The sequence below is a fragment of the Pygocentrus nattereri genome, chromosome 3 (genome assembly GCF_015220715.1).
Source record: "Pygocentrus nattereri isolate fPygNat1 chromosome 3, fPygNat1.pri, whole genome shotgun sequence".
In the NCBI taxonomy this organism is placed as follows: Eukaryota; Metazoa; Chordata; class Actinopteri; order Characiformes; family Serrasalmidae; genus Pygocentrus; species Pygocentrus nattereri.
Genome location: NC_051213.1, coordinates 42,019,950 through 42,040,902, shown reverse-complemented (window position 1 = coordinate 42,040,902; position 20,953 = coordinate 42,019,950). Strand labels below are relative to the sequence as shown.

Below are 20,953 nucleotides of genomic sequence, written 5' to 3'. Positions count from 1 at the left end.
TGTGTGTGTATGTGTGTGTGTATATATATATATATATATATATATATATATATATTAATGTAAAATATATGTAAATTTATATAATTCATGTTGTAGAGAAGCTTGAGAGTTTGAATTTCTTTACAGTGGTCATTATAGGAGCCATGGGTCACAATATATTTGGCTGCAACTGAAATACAGCCACTTACTGTCCAAAAAGTGAAATCTGACCGTTTTATTTGGGGACTATTTTACCTTACACTCTGCATGTATCTGTTTCAAAATCGATGTTTTAGCCGAAAAGCTTCTCTCGATGTAAAACTGTGATTCAAGGCATCGGTCAGCAGGTTCCGAATCATTTTATTGTGCTCTTGTGAAGGAGGTTTTAGATGCATTAAACATTTCAGACATTTGGTTCCTATGAACAGCACCACTGTGAACAATTCTGACTGGCAATTGAGCATTTCGCATCAAAGCCAATTTATTCACATCTTAAACATTTAGTAATGCAGTCAGTTGTTAAAAACTGATAGAATTCCCCTTTTAAAAATAAGCGCTCCGTATTGCTCAGTGAAGTTCATATGTTATGGCGATTTTTACACCAGAAACAACGCAGCACATGATGCATAACCTACTCTGTTCTACAATGTTTGCTATTTCTTACTGTATGCAACTCATGTGAAAGGGTAGGTGATATGGCAGAAATGCCATATCAAAATACTCAGACATGATAAATAATGAGCAACACGTTTTTTGTGACACAGACACAATACACTAGCAATGCCATATATAAAAACTGTTGCTATTCAGATTTGCACTACTATTCAGATTTTCTTTTTAATGATAGATGCAGCTGGTCATCATGGGTGGTTGCCATAATATGGCTATAAAAATCATGTTCTTGGATCGTGAGACAATCATATTGCCACCTCTACTCACACACATTGTGATTGAGGGGTCACGTTGTGTTATGTTGATGAAGCGAGTACATTGATGAAACCAGCACATTTTCTGTTTGTTTCTGTTATTTTTTCAGTTGGTTAATACAACCTGCAGATGTCTTTATTCTGTTGACTTCTAGTGCAAACCACATTTGAGCAGCGATATTACAGATTAACTGTTTGAAAGTGGCCGATTCTTCAGTTTTGCTGGTTTCCCTCAACAGCCCAGCAGACTCTAGACTCTTCTTGAAGTTTGCATTAGTGTATAAGCTTCTACTGCAACTAAAATGTAGCTGACGGCTGTTTTGTGTGTCTAGATAGCACAATATTGCCACAGTATAGCTGGCAATATGGAAATTACAAGCATTCTGAGTGTGACGAGCAGCACAGATGGACACACAGCGTATTTTTGGTAACATGAGCTTTATATGGTCAGTCCAAAAGATAGCAACACGCCACTGGATCAGGAAGTAGAACGTGCTAGAAAGAGCTAAAAGATTAGCGTTGGTTGCTGAGGTTAACATTAGGGCTACAGTAGCTACAACAATAATTATATCAATGGCAGTGAACCACAAAATAGGAATACAGACTTAAGAATACAAAACTTGAGCCAGGTGCTCCAGTAGCAACACCACTGATCTTTTCTACAACTGGACATGTTTGACCTTGAACTTACCCTACCAATACATGTCCTTACAAGGATGGCATAATGTGTAAATTCCAAAATTTGAAGATACCCCTAATTTATTTTAAACATTAAATACTTGGAGGAATGCAGAACTGATAGAGTAAGACGCACTGAAGACACATTCATATGTTATGTCTATATCTTAAAGCATGCATTGCATTTTTGTTCATTTTCTAAGTGAAAGTAGGTTGAGACGTCCTCTATGGGGAACACACTACTGCACATTTTAATACACAATTACTGTTTGTGTGCTGATTTGAACAGATTAGGGGGAAAAGAGAAAGACATTGTGAACAATAAAATGTCGACACATTTTATATTGTATGTTTTCCAACATGTTTCACAGCAAATGAATAGAAATTATGCACTAAAATCATCACATTTGTTTGTTCCCATTAGAGAATATGTTAAATCATTTGACGAGGGGCGTTCAAATATGGACTGTATGTCCAAGTTTGATTTTCATCCAATCAGTATCATAAAAATAGACATTACATGTCACATTTGCATTTGTGTGAAAGTGCAGCAAACCTGAACATGAGGGTTTTTTTCTTGTCATGGTCTTGAATGTTTAAAGAGCCAAACATTTTTTGTGTGTGTCTGTTCTTATTTTGGGGTTAAGGTCATGTTCATGGTTACGATTTGAGGTAACGTTAGGGTCAAGTTCAGAAGATGTGTAGACTTGGGGGTTACAACATTTAGGTCCTCAATGGTACAGTATTGCAATGCAAGTATGTGTATATATTGTTTGTGCATGAAAAACTTCCTTGGATTGATGAGTAACCAGTGAAAAATGTGATTTTTTTTTTTCCCCCTCCCTCTGGAATGCTGTCCTTCCCTTTCCACTTAAAACCACTGAAGGAAGGAAAGGAAAGATGGTTTATGGCCATAAAACAACATGACAGATTTTTTTTTTTTCAGGCCAACCACTACTGACCCAAGACCCCATCTCGCACCCCCACCCCCCAACTTCCACTCCGCTTTATCTTTTTATCTGCCAGGCCAAAATCAGGAGCTAAAGTAAACAAGTTTTTTTCTTCCCCTCATGTCCAGATTCCAGAAAATAATGTGGTGAAAAGTATGATGGAGAGGAGAAAAGAGAAGAAAGATCAATACAGGGGCCACGGTGAAGGAGAATGAAGAAAAACGAACAAATGCGAGTGCAGACGGAGAGATGTAGCGGAACAAGGGAAGATGGCGAAAAGGCGGAAAGGAGGAAGGCTAGAAAAACAGGGAGCGGGACAACAAAGGCCAGGGAGAAGGGTGGGAAAGAGAAAGGGAAGAGACAGACAGAGCAGGGGGGAAGTATCTTTACATAAATTACTGATCTGGTGAGGGGCACAATAGAGTATTGTTCAGGCATGAGATCCAGTATACACAGCACAGAGCCTATTGTGTCCCTCACTCCACAAACTCCACCGCCCCTCCAACCACACACACACATGCTCTCACACCCCTGATCTGTATGTGTGTGTCTCCCCATTGTTCACTTCAAAGATCGAGTAACGACGTGTCGGTCTGACTAATGGTTAAGATCACAGTCCTGAAAGAAAAACCAGGGGATTTAATCTACATTTGTTGTGTCTGTGTCTGTCTGTTTGTGTCTGTGTGTGTACTTCGTTTTGGTCCCTTTCTGCAGACTGTAACATTGCTGTCATGTATGGGGGGACAAAACAGCCGAAATACAGGGTGATTCAAAAAGATTAATCTGATTTTAAAATGATTTATTTCACCTGTAATTCATAACAGAACAATGCAGTAAACTGTAAATGGTTTAAGTGAGAATAAAGTTTATTATGTAACCTATATGAACCTGTAGGGACATCAATGTCTGTCAAATTTATCCCATTCTCAGTTGAGCATGTTGGGTGTCACTGCCCTCTCAGCTCTTTCAGTACGATTTCGGAGATCATCCAGTGTTGTGGATACAACAGCGAACGCTCTAAGCTGTTGGAGGTTCACTGCCAACGAAAATCATGCTGCCCAGTTACGGCAGATTCAGTCTTATTGAAGTGGAGAAAGCAGAACGCTTTCTGCTCAGGGGTCACATCACCTCTCATGCTGAAGGGAGCCGTCTTCCGGTGACCGCCAGAAACTCTGACCGACTCTTTCAGTTGGTATGTGATTGGTTCCCAGGCGCCTCACAGTTGTAAAAATATGGTGCTTTGAAATCGGGTGAATCTTTTTGAATCAGCCCTGAACACCATGAACCTTAAGACATTTCCATAATACACGGTGTGTTACAATATTTTAACAAATACACAGTGCCCTAGTAGTGCTGCATTTTAGGACTGCATTTAACATTTTCTGTAATAGACTTATCAGTTCTTCATGGCTTTAGTTAACTGATTAATCAGGGACAAGTAAAAGTGTGGCTGGTAGTCTGTCAGTAACTAAATATTTTACAGCATATACATGTTTTCAATCAATTAAAAATACAAAGATTATTCCTCCTTTTTCAAACGTAATGCACACCTTCACACTTATACTTCTATCAAGATCTACAGTGCCATGAAGATGCCTTCTGCAGCACCCTGTGCCAAAGGCTCAAAAACAATAAAACAGTGGTGCATGAACAAATCCTACCTGGCAGGCTAATTATTATGGAGGTAGTTTGATTCAACAAGAACTTCACATTGCTATTCAAATGATTTCTCATTTGATAGATAAATTGAATTTAAAGATAAATAAATTAGTTTTGGTCTGTAACGTCATATATAATTAATCCTGATATTAATGAGCAACACAGCACCTGTGTCAGGCACGCATGGTCATAAAACATGTTCTCCACTTATAAATCAGTAGTAGATATGCACGTGATGTCAGCGTTTCCAAAAACATTCGCCCAAATGAAAACGCACCGTTTTAAAGTCCCCCCTGGAGAGCATTTGCCCTATTCCATTGCCCTAAAACTCAATTTTCATGCAAAGAAGGAAAAGGAAAGTACACTTTCAGAAATATCCAGTAGTAGTGCACTAGCAATGAATACGTATTATTCATTTTCATATCGTTCAGCATGCAGTACAGTCGCACTGTGGTAAGTGTTGTCATATTTTGCACTTTTTTTGGTCATGCTTAACCCTGTGCTGTTCATGAATCAATTACAAGTTTTATTTACAGCGCTATCAGAAACATTTGATTAGTTATTCCAGTTGTTTGCAGATTGTTTACATTTTAAAACTAACACAACAACAAAAACTATAAATACAATGAGTTTCATTTAACTTTTTACATTCTGTACTGCACTAAATCTAGTTAAAAGGTTTGTGCTTTTTTTAAACCATATATGCAGTTGTTCAATGTTCTAAGTGTGGATCATATCCACACAATACTCAAAAGCGTAATGATTATCCTGATAATAAACTTTATCCCATTACCAATGAAATATTATCATATTGGCTTCCTCTTCTGTCATATCAAAACTTACTGTTTTACTCTGGGACAGACTATTTTTTCAGATGTTCTATCATTTTACTTTCAAACCTACATATAAAAACTCATTTTGGCAGAATTCTTCAACAACAGCTTCCGCACTGCAGAGGACCAGTTGTGTCCTTGTTTTGAAACGTTCATCAAACACTGCCTTTTTATGTTTTTCATATACATAAAAATAACTCACCAGCTAGCTGTCTTGCTGCTTTGGATGTTTTGCGTGAATGGCAAGACTCCCCTCTCCATGTCCAGCACAGAAAAGGCACTAAACGCCCCCTGGTGTACTGAAGAAGCAACTGTACAAAGTTCAAAACTTTAAATCTATCACTAGATTGAGAAACATCCATCCATCCATCCATCCATTTTCAAGCCGCTTCTCTGTCAGGGTCGCGGGGGGGTGCTGGAGCCTATCTCAGCGGTCATCGGGCGGAAGGCAGGACACACCCTGGACAGGTCGCCAGTCCATCGCAGGGCAGACAGACACTCACACCAAGGGGTAATTTAGCACATCCAATCGGCCTGACTGCATGTCTTTGGACTGTGGGAGGAAACCAGAGAACCCGGAGGAAACCCACGCAGACACGGGGAGAACATGCAAACTCCACACAGAGAGGACCCTGGTCGCCCGGCCGGGGAATCGAACCCAGGCCCTCCTCGCTGTGAGGCGACAGCGCTACCCACCACGCCACCGTGCCGCCCAGATTGAGAAACAGAAATGCAATATATTTTTTTTATATATATAAAAAACTCAACACGCTTTATTGATTTACTGAAAAAATGTTTCATTTGGTTAAATCTCATCATTGTCTTATTATCGCCCAGTGGAGTCTTATGACACAAGCCTGCTCCTCATCCATCCATCCATTTTCTAAGCCGCTTCTCCCTCATGGTCACGGGGGGGGTGGGGGGCTGGAGCCTATCCCAGCGGTCATCGGGCAGAAGGCAGGATACACCCTGGACAGGCCGCCAGTCCGTCGCAGGCCTGCTCCTCATACATCCTCATATTCTCATAATACATTTACATGGTGCCCAACTCTACTAACATGCACAGTCTGGCTGGAGTCAAACATTGTCATTTGCGTCAGAGCGGAATTATAGCGCGGGGCTAACTGGATGTATGTGCGGTTGTTAAGAGTTCGTTTAAAAGCTTTGTGTTCTAGAGGGAAACAGCCTCAGCTGCGGTGTGCGTTACTGAAATGGCCTTTATGGATTTATGGTTATGAGCAGTGTGATTAAAATTGGAGCCAGCACTGCTTTCTGAAGGAGTGTCGCCAGCAGAGCCGTCGCCACTGGTCTCTAACATCTTTACCTCAGATCCAAAGCTCAAATGCTGGGAAAGAACTGCAAATTAAGTGCAAAATAAATGCATGTTTCATTTAGAGTGTGTAAGTTATAGCTGTAATTATGAGTATACTACAAACCCAGTTCCAAAAAGTTAGGACCACAGGAAAAATGAAAACAGAAACGGACCAGCAATAATTTGCAAATCCTTTTTTGATCTATGGTCAGTTGAAAACAGTACAACGACAAGGTATTTAATGTTTCAACTGATTAAACTTTTTTTTTTTTTTTTTGTAATTTTTTGTCCATATCATGTTCCAAAAATGTTGTGAGGGGAATTACCACCGTGTTACATCACCTTCTTTTTTAACGTCATTCAGTAATCATTTGGAAACTGCAGACACCAATTGATGTGTAGTTGAGAAATTTTTGCACTTAACAATCAGCTATGCGATTGCAGACTGGCCAGTCTAGTGTGTACACAACCTTATTATGAAGCCATGCTGTTGTAATGCATGCAAGAATGTGTCTAAAGCAAGCAGGGGTGTCCTTGAAAAAGACGTCGTCTAGATGGAAGCACATGTTGCTATAAAATGTGTGTGTACTTCTCAGCATTATTGATGTCTTAATAGATTACCCAAGCCATTAGCACTAAAACAGCCCTGTAGCATGACATGACATCCATTATTTCCAGAAAGGGTGGACTCATCAGATCACAGCACGTTTCCACTTTGTGTCAGTCCATCTCAGATGAGCTTTACCCCAGACAAATCAGTGGTATTTCTGGTTGTTGTTGATGATAAATGTCTTCCGCTTTGCGTAGTGGAGTCTTAACTTGCATTTGTGGTTGCAGCGATGTAATGTGGTTATATTCATTACAGAAGCATCCGTCTGAGAGATTGAAGATCACAGGTATTCAATGTTGGTTTTTGGCCTTGACCTTTACGCACAGATTTCTCCAGATTCTTTGAATCTTTTGACAGAGTTACGGACGATGTTATGTTATAGACTGTAATGGTTGTTCTTAAGCTGTAAGACTATTCGTAAACTGGTGACTGAGCCTTTTGTGAATGCTACCCAATCATGATATGGTTGGTATAGTGTAGTGGTTAACACCTCTGCCTTCTACGCTGGGTTCAATTGCCCGCCTGGGTAAGCACCCTACACTATACCAATAAGAGTCCTTGGGCAAGACTCCTAACACCACCTTCGCCTACCTGTGTAAAAAATGATCAAAGTGTAAGTCGCTCTGGATAAGAGCATCAGCCAAATGCCATAAATGTAAATGATATCACCTGTTACCTATTCACCTGTCTGCCTGTGGGAAGTTCCAAAACAGGTGTTGCAGGCAGCGTGTAAAATACCTCCGTGTTTGGTTTACAGTTCTTCTTATGGAAATGCTCTTCTCTGATTTGGTAATGTGGTCTTCCATTCCATTAACTCCATTAATTTAGATCTTGCACATCATCTCTTAGTTTTTTTTTTAGTTTTTTTTACATGCAGCAATATAAACCTTTGAGACAAACAGGGCTCCAAGAGGTCACTTAAGGGTTCCAGGACCCTTTTCGCACATTGGTTGCAGGCATCAAATTTGGAATTAGTGTATATTTTTTAAAAATTCAATATAGCTGATAAAGGATATATATTCAATATAGCTGAATAAGTTTACAAGACACTGCTTATTTAAAATTTTTTTATTTGCATTTTACCTAGTGTTTTAACTTTTTTTTCTTTGATTTGGGTTTATACTGTCCTACACCTACAACACTAATGGCTGTGAATGTAACTTTTTTTTTTTTTTTTTTTTTAATGTATTATATCAAACATGGCATTCTCCAGTGCCCATATTGATATATGAAATGGGTGGAATTTTTCGTTCCATTAGCCAGTTCACTTATCCTGCAAAATATTGCAGCTAACATCATTAGCCCAAAGGCAGGGTTTATTTTCTCCCCCCAAAGTCCTCATTTACATTAAGCTAATGCAGCGTGCATGAGTTTGAGCAGCAGCGATTGTGCTAGCTCTGATAATCTATGACTCAGTTCAGGCCAGCTGTAGAACTTTTTGCTGGAATAACACAAGTCTCTGGTGTACACATGATTAGTGATCCACTGGGGCCAGTTGGGTTTGGTTGGAGCCACTCAGTGGTCTCCTTTTCCCTTAATGCAACTGTACGGTGGTCCAAATTCAGCAATCCGATTTCCCTGTGCAAGGTAAGACTGTATGACTAGTAGGTAAGAGCACATTCATGTTGGATTTAACAAGAATATTGGACTTTGCAACACACTGTTACTGCAGAAAGGCCCTCCTACCAATCACGTTGTTTGTGTACTATAGGTATTCTGACCAATCACAGCTCTACATGAGTGGTTCTGCTGATGTCCTGATGAATTGTGAATCTTTTGGTCATATTATTTCATTTACCAAGGTGTAAGGCCTATCACAATAGCAATATTTGCAATAATAAGGTGATAAAATATTATTAGTACATTTTTTTATATGATTGATCTGATTTTTCTTGTTTGATCCCTTGATTGTACAATAGTTCCACCCCAAAGCCCAGCTGCTTCCATGCTTTATGTTGCTGTGACTTGTGACTGAAGTCATCTCAGTCAAATACAGCGTTTAAATGGCAAGATGTTCTATTAGTGGCTCTCTTGGTAAAAGTTGTTTCCAGAATGCTGCTTTGGCAGATTTGTTCAGGACTGAAGGATGTGGAGTAAGTAAGCAATCACATCGCTGATGCTTACACTAATATGGGGAGTGTTAGCACTGCAAGATGCCAAGACTACATGGAACAGAGCTTATAGGAAACCGATGGATATTTTGACGTAGTTTGAATACATTGTGTGAAAATTTTATGATGAATGGACCTAAGGAAAAAGCCCAAAATGACTTGGAGAAAACTCTGGTTCCATTGACTTACATTTAAAAATAAAGTAAGTGTGTGTGTGTGTGTGTGTGTGTTTTATTTATATATATATATAACATAATGTGCCACTATTGCTGCTCTCTCTGGATGCTTGTGATAAAAAATAGAATCTTATTGTAAATAAAATCTTAGAACAAGTATCTCCAAAATAGGATTTTTGTAGGAGAAGGCAAAAGCACTGACTTACACTGAAAGATAAGAAGTGATTTTTAGAGCGTTTTTATTGGTGAATTCATCAAGAAATGTTCACGCGACGTAAAGGACAACTGGTGAGTTGAAATGGTGCAGAAAAGTAAAAATCAACAAAAATGGAGATACGTGGTTTCTTTGGACACCGATGAGATATACCTTACCATAATGTCTTATCTCAACAGATAAACATATGTTTTTGGTGCTCATGGTCAAATTCCATGTTTTGTTGATTTTCTAAGTGAAAGTAAGTGAACACATCTCTACAGACATCTGCACTTTGTAATGCACAATTACTATTTATTTGCTGAATTTAACATATTGGGGGGAAAAAATATAAAAAGTGATCTGAGCAAAGGTTTTATGGCATATTTTGTTTTTTATATATGTTTAACATATATTAATACATACAGATATAAACAGAAAAATGTCGTATTTAAGTTCCCTGTAGAGGATGTGGAATAGAACTGGGAATTTTTGCTATATAATTATTTTTGGTATATAATTATTTGGAATCGTTGGGTGTGTGTGTGTGTGTGTGTGTGTGTGTGTGTGTGTGTGTTCTGTGTAAGATTTCTGTATCATTGCTATTGTAAGGAAACATTTTCTCTGCTTGATAACTTTAAGAGAAGGAGAAAACATTCTTGAGGCAAAGATTTTATGATTTTACATTATTTTGTGTTTAATTTGAAATCCCCCCCCCCAGTTTAGTGTAATTTATTTCTAGTTCACTCATCCTTAGCAAATTCCATATATTTCATTCCAGCCTTGTTTTTATTTTTGGATTAACTGTCTTGATTTTTTTTTTTTACATAGAAATATAGAACTGTGCAAAAATATGTACTTATTTATTTGTTTTGTTTGTTTGTTTGTTTGTTTATTTATTTATTTACTTACTTACTTACTTACTCAAAAAACAGACGTAATAAATACAAATAGACAACCCATTGTAGTATGATGTGTATGACTGTATTAGCTTCCAAAACTCACCTTCGGGAGGTCCAGTGTTTTCAGTTATCTTCCAGGACCTTGTTTATCTACTCAGTTCTTCATTAGATCCTCGTCTGTCTGTAAGTCGCTCTGGATAGTCTGCTAAATGGAGCGTCTGCTAAATGCTGTAAATTTATTGTAAATTTATTTATTTAAAATTTATTTTTGCAGTTAGATTTTTTCATATATCTAGGAAACACCAGCTGCTATTGATACAGCTTCAAAATTTCATGATGAACAGACCAATGGAAATGGGCCCGAATGACTAAGAATAAAAGGTTCATACATTGACTTACACTGAAAGTTAGCAAAGTCTTGTGAAGTCACTTTTTGTGGGTTTTGATTTGACAGTGACGATTTGTTCATTTGTACTCATCCTAATGTTATGTAGTGTTTTTACTACATTTTACTGGTAAAGACACACTTTGGAAGAAAAGCTCGTATCTCTGTTTTTGTTTTTCTTTTCAGTTTTTGAAAATGCATGTTGGTCTTTTATATTGTAAATTTTGTGATGTGAACTAATAAAAACGGCCCAAAATGACTTGGTAAAATGTCTGGTTCCATTGACTTTCATTGAAAGTAGGTTTTTTCAATCTCCTGTAAAAATTTTTTTTTTTTGCGATACGAGGTTTTGCTCCAACGGTGCAAAAATCCGTAGTTTTAATCAGTTCTTGTGGGCCGAGTGTTTCTTGGCTGCTGTGCTGTGTATCAGGTGTGTACTTTGTGATGGGCTCATCGGTTTTGTGTTTGTCCTTTCTGTATTTCAGTGGCTGGTGACCCTTTTTTAGCTTCTCACTTTGTGTTGCACACATTAACTCTACTTCTCTCTGTTTTTTCTAGCCCTGTCTACAGATGATGGGCCCCCCCTTCCTTGCATGAAGCTGAAAGTCAGTGTGTGCTGCACGCCCAGTAAGTACTCCTCTCCTTTTTTTCATCCCTTCATTTGTCCTGCACTTTTTTCTTGGCAACAAGGGGTAAAAAAAACAAGTCCCTCCCCCTGCACCTTCTCACGCACTCAGACGACCCGCTTTCTCCGCACGCGATCCCCTCGCTTATTCTTAACCTCGCTCTATCGCACTCTCTCACCCTCTTTATATATATATATATATATATATATATATATGTGTGTGTGTGTGTGTGTGTGTGTGTGTGTGTATGAGAGCGAGATTGTGTGTGTGTGTGTGTGTGTGTGTGTGTGTGTGTGTGTACATTATATATAATATAATATGCCTCTGTATATCTCTCTCTATCTGTTTTTTTAGTATATTTTTAGTTATATCTCATCTTTAATAAAGATAAGAGCAGAATGTTATGCAATATAAAAAGCTTAAAAATATTTTAATATATCTTAAGCATATTGTTTCATGAATCTGAATAAGTATTTGTTTCATTTTAATAAAAATAGTCTTCAATTAAAAGGATTATATATATATATATATATATATATATATATATATATATATATATATATAATCTCGCTGTCGGAACAAAACCTCGTATTTCCATTTTTGTCGTTTTTCAGTTTTTGACAGTGTGAAAATGCCTGTTGTCCTTTACATTCTGTGTAAATTTTATGATGAATGGACCAACAGAAACGGCCCACAATGACTTGGAAAATGTCTGATTTACAGTAAAAATAAAAAAAGTTTTTTTCTTTTCCTGTAAAGTTACCATAATGGAGATGGTTTTCTTCTGTACGTCTGTGATCTACCTTTAATGTTTATTATATAATAATTACTTCTTTTTAGAACAATTATTCTTAATCTACTTGTATATGTTTTTTTTATGTGATGTGATTCATATATTGTAATTATTAAATGTTAAAAATACCTGCTTAATTTTTTTAGGTTAATATTTTAATAATATGGAAATAATAGATTTATATTAATTTCCTCATTCTTGTCTGTGCAATTATAACAAAAAATTTTGTTTGAATGGGGGTATTTTTTAAATAATGGGGTACTGCAACAATATCTTTGCCAGATTTAATTATTCAAATGATAGATTAAGTAAATATATATACATAAATTTGCATATTAAAAAAATTTCAAAATTAAAAAAAAAATCTAGCTTTTGGAAGTTATCAGAATTGAAATGTTTACTGATGATGAAACACTACAGAGAGATTTTTTTATAAATCGATTGTGTGTGTGTGTGTGTGGAGATATTTCTATCTATTTATATATATATATATATATATATATATATATATATATATATATATATATAAATATATATATATATATATATATTTTTTTTTTTTTTTTTTTTTTTTTTTTTTTTTTTTTTTTCATTTTTATGATTACAGTTTAATCAGGAATTCCTGCTTTTTCAGGATTTTTGCATATTAAGTCATTAAGCTGTCTAGTTTGATGTAATAAAGATACTTTTATTATAGAGAAACATCTGAAACCCAGAGTCTAAAGTACTTAAGAGTACTAATGTCTCTTAATACAACCTCACAGGCAGTTTTAAAAGATATGCTGCCTGGTGTCTTATTTTAAATCTGTTCATGGTGTAGAGGTAGATGCATGGCATAAGAACTATTTCAGACTTCCCATTATTTTACCATCACTATCATTAAACATAAAACAGAGAGCAGAGTCAATGCATCTTCAAAAAACACTCAGTTTATATCACAGCAATTGATTTATGCAGAAATATTGACACATTTGTGTAATTTTCTTTTAAGTAAACTTATTTAGATTTGCTAATGTGGGTTTTTGACACTGACACACTGACAGTACAGAAAGAATTCAGTCTGATTGCTGCCTTTGTTTTTGGCTACGAGATGTACTTTTGTCCATTTTTCACAGGTAATACTAAGTTAAAAGAAAACAAAAATAAGTCTATTTGAGTCAAATTAAGAACTCCAGAGTTTAAGAAAGAGTTTAAGATGAGTGCATGATGGTTTAAGTATGAGTGCTGAGTAGTGCCCATAAGTTCCATTACTTATTAGCTACTTGAGCCTCATGGCTTTAGTGCAAAACTGAAGAAGGAAACTTCAGACACCAAACATGTCTCATTTGTTCTGAGGGCAGAAGTTTGAAAGACTTCATAGATGCAATTTCTCCAAAAATCTGAAAATGATTGATGCTACCAAAATAACTTCTGCCTGGAGTGTCTTGTCTTAACACATTTTTTAACACATTTTTTTATTTGTCATTATTTACTTGTAAAATTAGCAGTACAACTGTGTGTGTGTGTGTGTGTGTGTGTGTGTGTGTGTGTGTGTGTGTGTGTGGCGTGGTTAGTGTCTCCTGGCTCATGGCCCCCTGCAGTAATGTTATTCTTCCGCCTGACTGAGCTGACGAGAGAGCAGTGGGGAATGCCGTCCGCTTAGAGTGGGAATGGCAGTCCAGTCCGTGAACCGTCCGCCCTAATTCCACCTCTCGCTTCACACACACACACACACACACACACACACACACACACACACACACACACACACACACACAGATGTGCAATGGCCTGTCCAGTCCAATTCACCATCTCACGTTCTGCTCCAGCCCCAAATCAGCCTCCTGACTCTCCTCTGCTATTAAATGCCACCCTCAGTAATAATTCAGTCCGTCTATTAATGTAGTGAGATTTTTATATGCGTCTGAGAGGATGAGTTGCACGCACAACCTCAGACATATTAAGTCAAATATATATGTTTTTATAGCCGTTTCCTGATATCACAGTTAATTTCTATGAATATATGCCAGTTTTAAGGTGAATTACAGCACTTGTTACTCACAGAGATTAATATTTGTTCCCATCAGATACGGAAATTGACAGCGGTATTGGTGTGAAAGAACTGTCACCAAATCAAATTGACAGTTTCCCCCATTTATCCCAAATATAGGAGATCAAAAAGGGCATATTTGATTAAAGTGTTTTTTTTTTAATAGATTAATGTACTAATTAATAAAGGTTAACATAATAAAAGATCTTTTTCGGTGACACAGACTTCCATTACTTTTGTCTTGTAGCTCCAGTGCAAAACTAAAGAAGCAAATTTCAGGCACCAGCCATGTCTTAACTGATCAAATACATGATATGGACAAAACTATGTGGGCACTCATCATACTGAGTTATATAAAATCAAGCGATCTCCATAGACAGACATCAGTAGTAGAATGGCTCACATTAAAGAGCTGGACTTTCGATCTTGAACTGTCAATGATGCCACTTTTACCACAAGTCAGTTTGTGAAATTTCTGCCCTGCCAGGTCTGCCCTGGTCAGCTTTAAATACAACCCTGTTTCCAAAAAAGTTGATGCTGGCTGTGCAACATGTACAACCCCAATTCCAATGAAGTTGGGACGTTATGTAAAACAAATAAAAACAGAATACGATGATTTTCAAATGCTCTTCAACCTATATTCAATTGAATACACTACAAAGATATTTAATGTTCAAATGGATAAACTTTATTGTTTTTTGCAAATATTTACTCATTTTGAATTTGATGCCTGCAACACGTTCCAAAAAAGTCGGGACAAGGGCAACAAAAGACTGGGAAAGTTGAGGAATACTCAAAAAACACCTGTTTGGAACATTCCACAGGTGAACAGGTTAATTGGAAACAGGTGAGTGTCATGATTGGGTATAAAGGGAGCATCCCTGAAAGGCTCAGTCATTCACAAGCAAGGATGGGGTGAGGTTCACCACTTTGTGAACAACTGCATGAACAAATAGTCCAACAGTTTAAAAACGTTTCTCAATGTGCAATTGCAAGGAATTTAGGGATTTCATCATCTACAGTCCATAATATCATCAAAAGATTCAGAGAATCTGGAGAAATCTTTGCAAGTAAGCGGCAAGGCAGAAAACCAACATTGAATGCCTGTGACCTTCGATCCTTCAGGCGGCACTGCATTAAAAACCCACATCATTCTGTAACGGATATTCCCACATGGGCTCAGGAACACTACAGAAAACCTTTGTCAGTGAACACAGTTCGTCGCTCCATCTACAAGTGCAAGTTAAAACTCTGCCATGCAAAGTGAAAGCCACATATCAACAACACCCAGAAATGCCGCCGGCTTCTCTGGGCCCGAGCTCATCTGAGATGGACTGACACAAAGTGGAAAAGTGTCCTGTGGTCTGACGAGTCCACATTTCAAATTGTTTTTGGAAATCATGGACGTCGTGTCCTCCAGGCCAAAGAGGAAAAGGACTGTCCGGATTGTTATCAGCGCAAAGTTCAAAAGCCAGCATCTCTGATGGTGTGGGGGTGTGTTAGTGCTCATGGCAGGGGTAACTTGCACATCTGTGAAGGCACCATTAATGCTGAAAGGTACATACAGGTTTTGGAGCAACATATGCTGCCATTCAACAACGTCTTCTTCAGGGATGTCCTGCTTATTTCAGCAAGACAATGCCAAGCCACATTCTGCACATGTTACAACAGCGTGGCTTCGTAGTTAGAGTGCTAGACTGGCCTGCCTGCAGTTCAGACCTGTCTCACATTGAAAATGTGTGGCGCATTATGAAGCACAAAATACGATAACGGAGACCCCGGACTGTTGAGCAACTGAAGTTGTACATCAAGCAAGAATGGGAAAGAATTCCGCCTACAAAGTTTCAACAATTAGTGTCCTCAGTTCCCAAATGCTTATTGAGTGTTGTTAAAAGGAAAGGTGATGTAACACAGTGGTAAACATGCCCCTGTACCAACTTCTTTGGAACGTGTTGCAGGCATCAAATTCAAAATGAGTGAATATTAGCAAAAAACAATAAAGTTTATCTGTTTGAACATTAAATATCGTGTCTTTGTAGTGTATTCAATTGAATATAGGTTGAAAAGGATTTGCAAATCATTGTATTGTGTTTTTATTTATGTTTTACACAACGTCCCAACTTCATTGGAATTGGGGTTGTAATTAAAAACAGAATGAAATGATGTGCAGATCATTTAAACCCTGTGTTTAATTGAAAATAGTTCAAAGACAACATATCAAATGTTGAAACTGAGAAATTCTGTTGATTTTCAAAAATATATGCCCATTTTGAACTTGATGCCAGCAACAAGTTTCAAAAAAGTCATGGGGCAACAGAAGACTGGTAAAGTTGTGTAATGCTATACAAAAAACACCTGGTGGAAAATCTCAACTAATTAGGTTAACTAGCAACAGGTCAGTAACGTGATTGGCTATAAAAAGAGCATCCCACAGAGCTGAGTCTTTCAGAAATATGGAAGGGGAGGGATTCACTACTCTGTGAAAGACTTTGTTGGCAAATGGTGCAGCAATTCAAGAATAATATAAAATAGCAAAGAAATTGGGATTCATCATCTATGGTGCAATATATCTTTTTTAAAAGGCTCAGAGAATCTAGAGAAATCTGCATGCAATGGACACGGCTGAAAACCAGTACTGGCTGGCCATGATGTTCGGGCCCTCAGGCACCACTGCATTAAAAACAGACATGATTCTGTAGTGGAAATCACTGCATGGGCTCATAACCACTGACTGTGAAAACAGTTTGTCGCTGTATCCATAAATAGATAAAACTCTACCATGCAAATAAGAAATCATACATAAAGAGGATCCAGAAACACCGCCGCCTTCTCTGGGCTCAAGCTCATTTAAGGTGGACTGAGGCAAAGTGGAAAATCACTGTCATGACTGAGCCCCTGGGCACCATGAGACCCATACAGAAATGGTTTGACTAGTCTGGTGTGGAGAAGCTCCAGTGGCCTGTGCAGAGCCCTGACCTCAACCCCACTGAACACCTTTGGGATGAATTGGAACTTCAAATGTGAGCCAGGCCTTCTCATCCAACATTAAAGCCTAATCTCACAAATGTTTGTTTGACTTAATGGGCACAAATTCCCACAGATATGCCTGAAAATCTTGATGGCTTGAAAATGAATAAATCAACAGTGAAGTGACAGTTCGTGATTCAGTTTTCGACGCTGACGTGCTTTAACTGTCAGAATAAAAAGGCAAATGAAAACGAACATCAGTGCCACCTGCTGGAGATTCACTTTTCATTTTCCTTTTTTTTTTTTCTTTTTCTAACTGACCAACATGCAAATATGTTAATTAGCACTAGGCGGGGCAACAGGGTACATTTTAGGACATCCTCAGCCGTCGAACAAAAAAACACCGCCATGTCTCAGATCTGGTGACCAAACAGCCCCAGAGACAAGGTATCAGACAAAAAGGCCTCAGGAAAAACTGAAAATGTTACACTGGCATTTATATCGAGATACACAATAGTTTTCTAAGTCATACAAACCTGTAGGACTGTATCTGTGCTCGACCAGGCTTGTGTTTGGTCCAATACCTTTTCTCTGAGGCCATTTGGTCTGACGCCGTCTGGTCTGATGCTCAGTTTCACCAGATCTGAGTCATGAGATCTGGTGATTCTCACACGGACGGCTGGACTGGTGGTCAGTCAATTGTTCTGAGAACACCAGCAGCTTCGTTGGTTGAGTTGTAAATGCTGTCATTTCCCTTTTCTGAGGCTTCTTGACCACTACTCATCCTTTCAGACTCATAGCACTGAGTCGTCTTCTTACAGCGAAAGGACTGACAAACATTGGCAGGCTTTTTCAGATCTGAAGCTGGTGCGTGGATCTGAGTGGCGCTTAATTTTCTCCTCTAAGTCCTGTTTATCTGATGGGGACAGTTTGGGGGACTACCAGGTCTTGCAGGTGGCTGTGTGGAATCCTGCTTTCTCTGGATCTTTCAACCCTTACGAGAACGTAGTTTCTTTCTTCTTCCTTTTGGAAGTGGATTATCTTATCTACTGTCCTCCTAATCGAAAAATTAATAACTTGTACATAATGGCTGCTTTGATTGGACGTTAAATGAAGGGTGATCTCCAAGTTTGCTCAGTACTGTAATAGTTCTATGGGCCTTTAATGTCAGCCGTTTTTATTTGCCAACTGATAACGATTGGGTTTTAATTGATATGTCAGTTATGTGCAGAAATCCTGTTAAGGCATGGCTTTAAGGTGGTGTTTCTGATTAATATTAGGCTTTAGGAAGGGAGTTTGTGTAATGGCATGTAAATAGCTTGCCTTTGCAAACAGGCAGGGTGTTTTAGATTCTGAAGAGACGTGTATGTAGCTCATTTATTGCTTTCTCAGGCCAGGACGGTATCAGAGCACCCAGGTGTTTGATAAAGCCTGTGTTTGGGGTGTTATTTTGGAGGTTCTTTATTCATTTTGATTGGCGGTTAGTTTGTGTTATCCGAAAGTGGATGCTTAAACACAGTAAACGTCCCCTTCTTCTCTTTATCCATTTCCCTCTCTTTTCCCAGGCACTTCCTTCAGACAGTCTCTTTTAACTCTCTCTCTCTCTCTCTCTCTCTCTCTCTCTCTCTCTCTCTCTCTCTCTCTCTCTCTCTCTCTCTCTCTCTCTCTCTCTCTCTCCCCCCTTCTGCCTTACAGTCTTTCTGTTCTTTGACCGAAACTAATCCAGACTAAACTGTAGCATCTCCTTGTGTCCCTCTCTTCCTCCTTCTTCTTCTTCTGTCTCTCGCTCTTTCTAGTGTTCTGTCGTTCCTGGAGTGGCACTAATCTCCCCCTTCTCTCTCTCCGTTTCGATTTCTCCCCCCTCCCCTCCCTCATTTTTATGATCTGTCGTTACCGGAGCAAAACTAATCTGGCCTCCATCCACTCTCGTCCCTTTTCCCGTCCGACTTTTGCCCCAACCCCCCCTCCCCAGTCTCTTATTCTTCTTCTCTCCATCTATCCCCTCACCTCTTCTGTCGCCAGCACTTCTATTTTAACACATCTTTTATTGCTTGCAGTAGCGCTGTTCATATCTACAGTCTACAAAACAAGGTTCTTAAATGCTTACCAGCTTGGACGTACAGTTCTGGGAAAAACCTTTTAATTGGCGTAGGTTTTACATCATGTGGAGGTTAATTGAAAAATTTATGAAAGCCATCATCTTATTTACAACCGTTTTTCTTTAAAGAATCATTACAGAAAGGTTCTTCTGGCATTGATGCAAAATCCCTTGGCAGGCTTGATTTGATTAAACTGAACCCTGGTGCAGTTGTTCTAATGCTACCACTTGAACCCTGCTGTGCACAAACACAGGTCTGCAAACAAAATCTAGTGTGGTTGATGAAAGAATGAGAAATAGCCCAAAGACTTTTATATTGACCAAACACAGACTGCTCCTCTCTGAAGGCCTTCTACCTGCAGCTGATGAATTCTTGACTATTATTAATTAGAGTGAACTGTCAGTAGACAGCTAAATGAGTATTACAAATGGGTATGGGGAAACCATAGTAGCGGAAGGCCTGTTGCAACTCAATGCATTAACATATCACAGAGCACACCAAATTACATGCAGAAAGCCCACGAGTTAGAGCCAGAGTGCAGCATGGTTCATAAATGTTGGATATTTTCCCAGTTACTGATTTAGAGAGATTCAATGGAATTCAAAATTGTTTATTTCACTTGTAAATCTTTACAGAACAATGCAGTAAATGTAAATAAGTATAAAGTTTATGTAATTGTACAAGTGCTCAGTATGAGCCTCCTCCAGCTGTACAGACATCCTCAACGCCATAGTCAAATTCATCCCATACATGATTGAGCAGGTCACGGCTCTTTCGGTGTGATTTTGGAGATCATCCAGCGTTGTGGAACCAACAGCAAACGCTCTGAGCTGTTGGAGGTTCACTGCAGATGAAAATAACGTTGCACAGTTGTGACAGATTCACTCTTATTGAAGTGGAGAACGCAAAACACTTTCTACTCAGGGGTGACCATCTCCTCACAGACTGAAGGGAGCCATCATCAGGTAACGGTCATAAACTCTATGGCCCTCGTCTTTCATTTGGTATGTGATTGGTTCCTAGGCGCCTCAAGGTTGTAAAAGTATGGTGCTTTGAAATCAGATGAATCTTTTTGAGGCAACTCTGTATTTTTGCATTTTTCTTCAATTTAATACAGTTTGTCATCTTTCTGTCAAGCAAATAATTCTTTTGCTTAAATGACAGCGTGCAGTCCAGCTGTATAAAACCACTGATGAGCAGATCCAGTTTCTGTGAGTGTAAATTCAAAACTCAAAACCAAATCTGAACAAATTTCTTCACTTTACTCAGCAGAACTTTTCCTTGTTGTAAACATTTCCAAATTCAGAAAAATTCTTGTCTACTGATAAAATTTTTTGCAAAAAAAAAAAAAAAATCCCTGATCTTCAATGTGGTCTTTGAACCCCACTGGACGTCATAAGAGCATGTATTATTTGTAAGACTTTGTGAGGCTTTTCTTTGCAGCATTTGCAATAACCAGTAATAAAATGCAGCAGTGGGTCATTCTGTACTGTGGTCTGGGCAAAGGGACCTGACTTCAGATACAAAACACATTGTAAGAGCCATTACACACTGAACGGGATGGTAAAACATTGACACAAAAGCACAAAATATTCAGAGGTGGGTTTTTTTTTTTTGCATAATAACTATAAACAAAGGATTTTTTTGCATGAAAGTGAAAGTAGCGCACAGAGCTACTGAATTCAGAAGCTGAAACTGCCATAACTCAGATGTTTGTAGCCCAGT

General features: G+C 38.3%; 1 protein-coding gene across 2 annotated transcripts in view; it reads left to right on the top strand.

The window, feature by feature from the left end:
* Positions 1 to 20,953, top strand: part of si:dkey-246i14.3 (ephrin-A4) — a 108,813-nt gene that overhangs the window by 73,331 nt on the left and 14,529 nt on the right. For both annotated transcript variants that reach the window (XM_017702009.2, XM_017702008.2), the window contains one exon: positions 11,273 to 11,341. In XM_017702009.2, coding sequence (XP_017557498.1) covers positions 11,273 to 11,341 — 69 coding nt within the window. The remainder of the gene's footprint in view (positions 1 to 11,272; positions 11,342 to 20,953) is intronic.